General features: G+C 53.0%; 2 protein-coding genes across 6 annotated transcripts in view; one reads left to right on the top strand and one right to left on the bottom strand.

The window, feature by feature from the left end:
* The window catches only part of Brf1 (BRF1 RNA polymerase III transcription initiation factor subunit), a 50152-nt gene that overhangs the window by 26646 nt on the left and 15944 nt on the right, over nucleotides 1-7562 (bottom strand). For both annotated transcript variants that reach the window (XM_008856376.3, XM_008856378.3), the window contains exons 4-5: nucleotides 5755-5786; nucleotides 2771-2843 (exon numbers count right to left, since the gene is read on the bottom strand). In XM_008856376.3, coding sequence (XP_008854598.1) covers nucleotides 2771-2843; nucleotides 5755-5786 — 105 coding nt within the window. The remainder of the gene's footprint in view (nucleotides 1-2770; nucleotides 2844-5754; nucleotides 5787-7562) is intronic.
* Nucleotides 7-2686, top strand: Btbd6 (BTB domain containing 6). Of its 4 annotated transcripts, XM_008856374.3 has the most exons (4): nucleotides 7-121; nucleotides 197-287; nucleotides 384-502; nucleotides 647-2686. In XM_008856374.3, the coding sequence occupies exons 2-4, from the start codon at nucleotides 207-209 to the stop codon at nucleotides 1677-1679; spliced, it is 1233 nt and encodes a 410-aa protein (XP_008854596.1). In that variant the 5' UTR covers nucleotides 7-121; nucleotides 197-206; the 3' UTR covers nucleotides 1680-2686. The 4 variants fall into 4 exon arrangements, with proteins under 4 accessions (XP_008854596.1, XP_029413705.1, XP_008854597.1 ...); XM_029557845.1 differs by having other exon boundaries at nucleotides 197-502; XM_008856375.3 differs by lacking the exon at nucleotides 197-287.

Consider the following 7562-nt stretch of genomic DNA (forward strand, 5'->3'; position numbering starts at 1 on the left):
CCTGCTGCCCGCCCCGCCCGGCACCCGCCCCGCCGCCGCCCGCGCCCGCGCCGTCCGCGCCCGACAACAACAACCCCGAGAGCCCCAACTGGCAGTCCTTCCACCCGACGCTGCGCGAGAGGTGAGTCCCGGCCCCGCTCCCGGCCCCGCTCCCGGCGCGCGCCGTGCTCCAGCCGTGTGCCTCTGCCCTTTGCAGGAACGCGCTGATGTTCAACAACGAGCTGATGGCCGACGTCCACTTCGTCGTGGGGGCCCAGGGGGCGGCCCGGCGCGTGCCAGCCCACAAGGTGGGTAGGGCGCAGCCGGGTCCTCTGGCGGGCCCGGCCAGACCCGGCTCTCCAGCCTCTGCGCCCGCGGCTCAGGTGATGCTTTTTTATCCACAGTACGTCCTGGCTGTCGGCAGCTCGGTCTTCTATGCCATGTTCTACGGGGACCTTGCAGAAGTCAAGTCAGAAATCCACATCCCGGACGTGGAGCCTGCCGCCTTCCTGGTCCTTTTAAAGTAAGTGCTATACTCTGGGCTGGAAGGATGGGGTGGTTCCCTTCCGATGGTCCCTCGCAGCCTCGGCTTCTACCCGAGGCTGTACCCATGAGCGCCTCCCAAGGCCAGCCCTTCAGCTCCCCAGGAGGCCCCTGCCTTGCCCAGGTACATGTACAGCGACGAGATCGACCTGGAGGCGGACACGGTGCTCGCCACCCTGTATGCTGCTAAGAAGTACATTGTGCCTGCGCTGGCGAAGGCCTGCGTCACCTTTCTGGAGACGAGTCTGGAAGCCAAAAACGCCTGCGTCTTGCTGTCCCAGAGCCGGCTGTTTGAGGAGCCTGAGCTGACCCAGCGCTGCTGGGAGGTCATCGATGCACAGGCCGAGATGGCCCTGCGGTCTGAAGGTTTCTGTGAAATCGACCGGCAGACGCTGGAGATCATTGTGACCAGAGAGGCCCTCAACACCAAGGAGGCAGTGGTCTTCGAGGCCGTCCTGAACTGGGCTGGGGCAGAGTGCAAGAGACAGGGCCTCCCAGTCACCCCGCACAACAAGAGGCATGTTCTGGGAAGAGCCCTCTATCTGGTCCGAATTCCAACCATGACCCTGGAAGAGTTTGCCAATGGTGCTGCCCAGTCAGACATCCTGACCTTGGAGGAGACCCACAACATCTTCCTGTGGTATACTGCTGCCAAAAAGCCCCTCCTCGACTTCCCCCTGACCAAGAGGAAGGGTCTTGCACCGCAGAGGTGCCACCGCTTCCAGTCTTCGGCTTACCGAAGCAATCAGTGGCGGTACCGTGGGCGCTGTGACAGCATCCAGTTTGCAGTGGACAGAAGGGTGTTTATTGCCGGGCTGGGATTGTACGGGTCCAGCTCTGGGAAGGCTGAGTACACTGTGAAGATTGAACTCAAGCGGCTAGGGATGGTCCTGGCGCAGAACCTGACCAAGTTTGTGTCTGATGGCTCCAGCAACACTTTCCCAGTCTGGTTTGAGCACCCAGTCCAGGTGGAACAGGACACCTTCTACACTGCCAGTGCGGTCCTGGATGGCAGTGAGCTCAGCTACTTTGGGCAGGAGGGAATGACAGAAGTGCAGTGTGGAAAGGTGGCCTTCCAGTTCCAGTGCTCTTCAGACAGCACCAATGGAACTGGGGTCCAGGGTGGACAGATTCCAGAGCTCATCTTCTATGCCTGAGGGGTAGGGGTAGGGGTGGGCTTGCCACCAGGCCCATCCTGCACAGAGGCCGCCCAGTAAGTGCAGAGGAGGTGCAGGACACAGCCGACTGCCTTACTGATGCTATTAAAGGCTTAGCTGTGCCAGCCCAAGTCTGAAACAGGTGACTTCTCTTCATAGCCAGAGCCTAGGAGCTGAGGGGCAGGTATCGGTACCCCTGAGCAAGGTACCCAGGGTAGTCCCAGGTCCCTGCCCATTGGCACTCAATCTTTGGGCCCTTCAATTTTCCTCCCAATCTTCTGGATTCTAAGTCTCTCCAAGCTTACCTTGAGGCCTTCCCTTCAAACCCCAGTTGCTGAAAAGTCACTTAAAGTAGTTCCACCCTATTTAAGTGGATTTTCGTAATAAAGGTTTCACAGAACAAAAAAGCTATATGTAAATAAGTGACTACAGGAATTAACTGGGGCAAAAAGCCCCTCAAGGTCCTACTGCAGGGGTCAGATCTGAGGAGTGGGCTGTCAGTAAAACAGGATCCCTAGGCCCAGGCCTCTATCCTCCCTTGTAGTTAGTTGTTCTGTCCTAGAAAACCACCTGACCTCCAAAAGGAAGAACAGTCTGCTGGCAGTGGCCTCTGGAGAGAGAACGTCAGCCCTGGCCCAATATGCCCAGCCCAAGAGGCCCTGTTGGGTCTATACTCAACTCCGGCCCCAGGTGGTACCTCTGCCATGAGCTGAAACAGAGACATGGTCAAGAGACCATGAGCAGGCACAAAAGCTCTCTCCTTAGACATGGGAAGGGCCGTGGCTAGACAGCACCTTCTGGAGCTCCCCTCAGTTCTTTGTGAGGAGCCCCCTGCCTTCCCCAAGGGACCTGCTCAGACAGGCTCCCAGCACAAAGCACTACATCCTTTTTTCTCTGTGTCCAGGGCCATGTTTGATGGGTACTGGTTTTGCACCACAAATAAAGCCCCACTGGCTGTACTTCTCACAAATTTGAGATGTTTCTTGCCTTTGGGTCTTATTCTTTGACCTGATGTCCCTCTGACTATTTGGAATACTTTGGCATGGTAGTGTCCAGAGGCCTAGAGGTGCCCCTGCCTGAGTCCAGCCTACCTATGGCTGGTGCGTTGATGCAGAGCTCCCTCGCCAAGAGCAGGAACGTCTTCCCCAGCACGTACACGTTCACCTGTAGCAAAGAACACGGCCAGAAATGCATTGTATTCACATAAATGTTTGCTGTTTTCTTTCTTAAAGTGCCTGTTACACTGTTCAGTCTTCAAAGCCTACCAGAGCCCCCAGCTTGCCCGTGGAGCATCTACCCCATGCTTCTCCATTGGCCTCCATGTCAGGAGAGCCCACCTTCTTCCCACCTGACTGCATAGACTCCCCTCATCAGGGATTGCTTAGAATAGCTACCTGAAGGTACCTGCTGGGATGTGATCACACACTACGTGACTATGCTAAATTGTGTATCAACACAAGACTGGTGAGTGGCTACTCCACCACCTCAAGGACACGGGAGTCTCAGTCTCTGCCTCCCTGCTGGGATCTCAGGCAGATCTTCACTATATCTACCTCAAGTCCCTACATGCCATGGAACCTGCTGCTCAGACAAGGTCACTTGCCATGGCTCTTCCTGCCACTGGAGGGTAGGCAGTAGGGATATCTAGCCTGGAAGGGCAGTCTCAAGGGCTAAATGGTAGGAGGACTACCAGTTGTCAGGAAAGCAAGGGCCTGGTCAGTGTGCAGAACCCCTAGCATGCAGGTCAGCACCTCAGTGCAGCCCTGTAATGGATCAGGCTCCCCTAGGGACAGCACTAACCAGAGATGCGGGCAGGATGTTTCTGAGTGGGGTCATGCAGGTGCAGAACAAGCTGCCCAGACAAGGCACTGTGGATACCACACAGGGCTGGGGATACCCAGGTTCCTGTCCCACGCCTAAGGCTGTGGAAGTCCTCAAGCTCCTGTGAACCCCCCTGTTCTCACCCCAGGCTTGGCCCTGGGACTAATAGGTGTGACTAGTCTGGCCTTCTGCCCCTGGCCTCCTGAAAGAACTCCCTCACCTGATCTAGCTGAGCCTGTAGGCCCTTGGACAAGACCCTGTTTCCTTGCACAAAGGTGGCACCTTAGGTGCTTGCAAACTTCAAGGGACAGGGAGTCTAAGGAATGATACATAATGGGGGTCTTCATTAGAGACAGAACTGGGGGAAATTGAGTTCTGCCAATTCCACTCTTTCACTTGTATCCTCAGCAGCCAGCCTACCAGAGACAACTCCCCAGTGAGGTCCTCACTGACATGGGCATGTGCCCCACCCAGACTATCTGTCCAAGGTAGCCAGGCCATCTCTAACTCCAAGGAGATCTTGGAGGGACAAAAACATGCTGTGGATATTCCAGGAAGGAGCCAGCCTGGTCCTCAGCTATGGAACCTCTCACACCCATGTGCCAGCACAGCCTACCATCTGAGGTACTGATGGTCAGAGCAGAGTGTCTGGCCACCCTGACCTCAAGCTCTCCTTGGCCAGTCCTCAGCCTTTCCTGATACATGCCACCCTCGACCTGACTGGCTGGCTATTTCCCCATTTCCACAGCTGTGAAGCCACAGCTGACTAGTGTACCTCCTCTGCCTCCAAGAGGTGCCCAGACCGCTGCTAGAACTGGCCCAAGCCCTGGCACATCATCCCTGGGATGAAACGAGTCATGTGGCCTGCACTGAGCACAATGTGTTCAAAGGTAGAATCACTGGATTATCACAATTCCAACAGGTTATTTTTAGCTTAACCAAAAAACATTTCAGCAATAATTGCTGAGATGTCATTTATAAAGACAGCTGGGAGGAGAAAAATACAGGGCATCATCTGACACAAACGCAGTCTGACCACTGGTGTCTTGGAGGGCACTGAGGCCTGAGCAACCAGGAGCAGTAGCATGGCCTATGGGTTCTCAGGACCCCTGGGGGAACACCCAGGTAATAGATTTTCCTTCAGGGTAAAACCCGTGGCTCTGTCACTGCAGTTTTACTTGCAAGCATTCTGCCTCCTAGTCCTTGGTGGGTCACCGTGGACAGCTCAGGGCCCTGCCACAACCCAGGGTGTGGTCTGACTGTAATCAGTCTCCAGGCAGTCCCCTAGCACATCATCATCAGTGGGGTGATGTCTTGATGTCCCCCTCCCTTGCTTCCATTTAAAGTCCCCACGTGGGTCCTCCCATAAAGTTCAGTCCCTTAGAAATGAGCAAGGCACTAGGCATGGTGGCACATGCCTTTAATTCTAGCACTAGGGAGGCAGAAGCAGGTGGATCTCTGAGTTTGAGGCCAGCTTGGTCTACACAGTGAGTTCCAGGCCATAGTTAGACCTCCTCTCTCAAAAAAACCCAAAAATGAGCAATGCAAATGGGGGGTGGTGGTGCATGCCTTTAATCCCAGCACTCGGGAGGCAGAGGCAAGTGGATCTTTGTGAGTTTGAGGCCAGCCTGGTCTACATAATGAGTTCCAGGACAGCTAGGGCTACAGAGAGACCCCGTCTCAAAAAGACAAAAAAAAAAAAAAAAAAAAATAAATTTATTTATTGACAGAAGCAACAGAAAACATTTTCTCTGAATCCAGAAAGCAAATAACCCTGAACAGACTAAGCATGATGCTTGTTCATAGTCTGAACGGTATGCATGGGGTCCAGCAGTCTTTTTGTTTGGGTCTTTTTGAGACATGTAGCCCCAGCTGACCTGGAACTTACTATGAAGACCAGGCTAGCCTCGAACTCACATACAGAGATCCACCTGCCTCTGCCTCCCAAGTGCTGAGATTAAAGGTGTGCACCACCACACCTGGCCCAACAGTCCTTTTTAAACAACCTCCATGCCTAGGTCTGCATGTCATAAGAGTATCTCAAGTGGTTCTAATGCTGAGCCACTGTTCCTGGACAAGACTGGCTGTGAGCTGCCCTCTCTACCTAAGGTCCCTACCTCTGGCCTTACAGTTTGGAGATGGAGGCTGTTCATTTGCAGCAGGTTGCATAGACTGGCCTCCAGGTGTGTGGAAGCATAGGCTGTACCCCCTGCTATGTCCTGGGGTGGGGAAAGACTTAAGGAAGGTGACCTACCTGGAGCAGGTCGCTGAGGTCAAGGAGCATGTCTGCAGCCAGAGTTAAGGAGTATTTGCATGGAAGCTACCAGGGCTATACATCCAAGGAGCCAGACCTCATCTGCCACAGCCAAGCTCAGCATCTGACCAGAAGACAAAGGCCCTAATGTAATCTAACCATGTCCTTTGTCTCCCCCTAGGCATGGAAGGAGACTTGTGAGAATACATTTGGAGGACATAAGCCTGCAAAATGAGAGTGAGGAGCAGGGCCAGGAAAACCAGGAATGGGGGTTTCAGGTGTCCCCTGTAGTGTCTTCTTCCACGACACAGCATGGAAATGTGCCCCCACACGTTAGCTGTTGACATACTGAGCACTGCCAGGCCAGTGACCTGAGTCAGTAGGTGACTCCCTGGGAGACAGGCATAGCAAGGCAATGCATGCCTAGCACAGGATAGCTCAGTAGGCTCTGGTTTGGAACCCCTCCTTGCCTAAGCATCCCAGTAAACACTGTGAACAAGTCCCAGGTGAATCCAAACTCAGACAAAACAGACAAAATACAAAACAAGCCACTTGCCAGTGAAGTTAAGCTATTGGCTAGAGGCACAGCTTAGTGATAACCTCTGCTTAGTATGTGCAAGGCACTGCACCCACCTTCAGGGCCACATTTAAAACATTACACAGACTGGAAAGATAGCTTAGTGGTTAAGAGCACTTGCTGCACAATCATAAGGACCAGAGTTCGGATCCCAGCACCCACATAACAGGCTGGGCATCCCACACGTCTGTAACCCTAGCTTCAAAGGGGGCAGAGACAGGAGGATTGCTGGCTTGAACACAGCTAAGAAAAAAGCCCCAGGCTGGAGGAGAGACCCTGCCTTAAAGAAGCAGGTGAAGAGTGATGAACACTAAGACAGGATATGGTGAGTAAAAGGCCAGTCTGGGTTAAACAGTGAGTCCTTGCTCAAAAATAAACACTCTACACTACCCTGATCCTGAGGCTGGCAGCTGGGGAGCAGACCCGAGAGAGGGAGAGCATGTGAGACTACTTTCTGTAGTTTTTTCTACTTTCTATACAATTATTCTATAAATCCAAAGCTTCTCTAAAATACCATCTTTTAAAATTAATAAGCCAAGGATGGTGACAGGTACCTATAGTCCCATCACTGAAAGCCTGAACCAAGATCATTTGAACCCAAGAGTTCAAGGCCAGCATGGGAAAGACAGAGCCCATCTCAAAAAGAGATAATAAGGGCAGGTAAGATGGCTCAGCAGGTAAAGGCATTTGCTGTGCCTACCTGAAAACCTGATTTTGACCTCTGGAACCCAAGGTTTGGAAGGAGGGAACTGCCTCCCTAAAGTTGTCCTCTGACTTCCACCTGGACACTGTATCACACATAAGTGTGCATGTATACACACACACACACACACACACAGATAATAAAAATATATGAAAATTAAAAAGCAAATAATCTGGGGGCTGAAGAGATGGCTCAGTGGTCAAGAGCACTGGCTGCTCTTGCAGAGGAACCTGGGTTCGATTCCCAGCACTCACCTGGTAGCTAACAAACATCTGTAACTCCAGTTCCAGAGGATCCAATGTCCTCTTCTGACCTCCATGGGCATTGCACAACATGGGTGCACCTACATACATGCAGGCAACACACTCATACACATAAAATATTTTTAAAAAGGGGCTGGAGAGATGGCTCAGCAGTTAAGAACACTGGTTGTTCTTACAGAAGACCTGGGTTCGAATCCCAGCACCCAGATGGCAGCTAACAACTATCCGTGGCTCCAGTCCCAGAGGATCCAACAACCTCTTCTGA

This window comes from Nannospalax galili, unplaced genomic scaffold (assembly GCF_000622305.1).
Source record: "Nannospalax galili isolate Female #2095 unplaced genomic scaffold, S.galili_v1.0 scaffold68, whole genome shotgun sequence".
Lineage (NCBI taxonomy): Eukaryota > Metazoa > Chordata > Mammalia > Rodentia > Spalacidae > Nannospalax > Nannospalax galili.

What these genes read in the sequence shown, in the direction of transcription:
- Btbd6 (XM_029557845.1), top strand. Translation starts at nt 207, where the DNA reads ATGTTCAACAACGAGCTGATGGCCGACGTCCACTTCGTCGTGGGGGCC. An exon ending in GCCTTCCTGGTCCTTTTAAA is followed by an intron (nt 503 to 646) that starts GTAAGTGCTATA and finishes TGCCTTGCCCAG; the next exon opens with GTACATGTACAGCGACGAGA.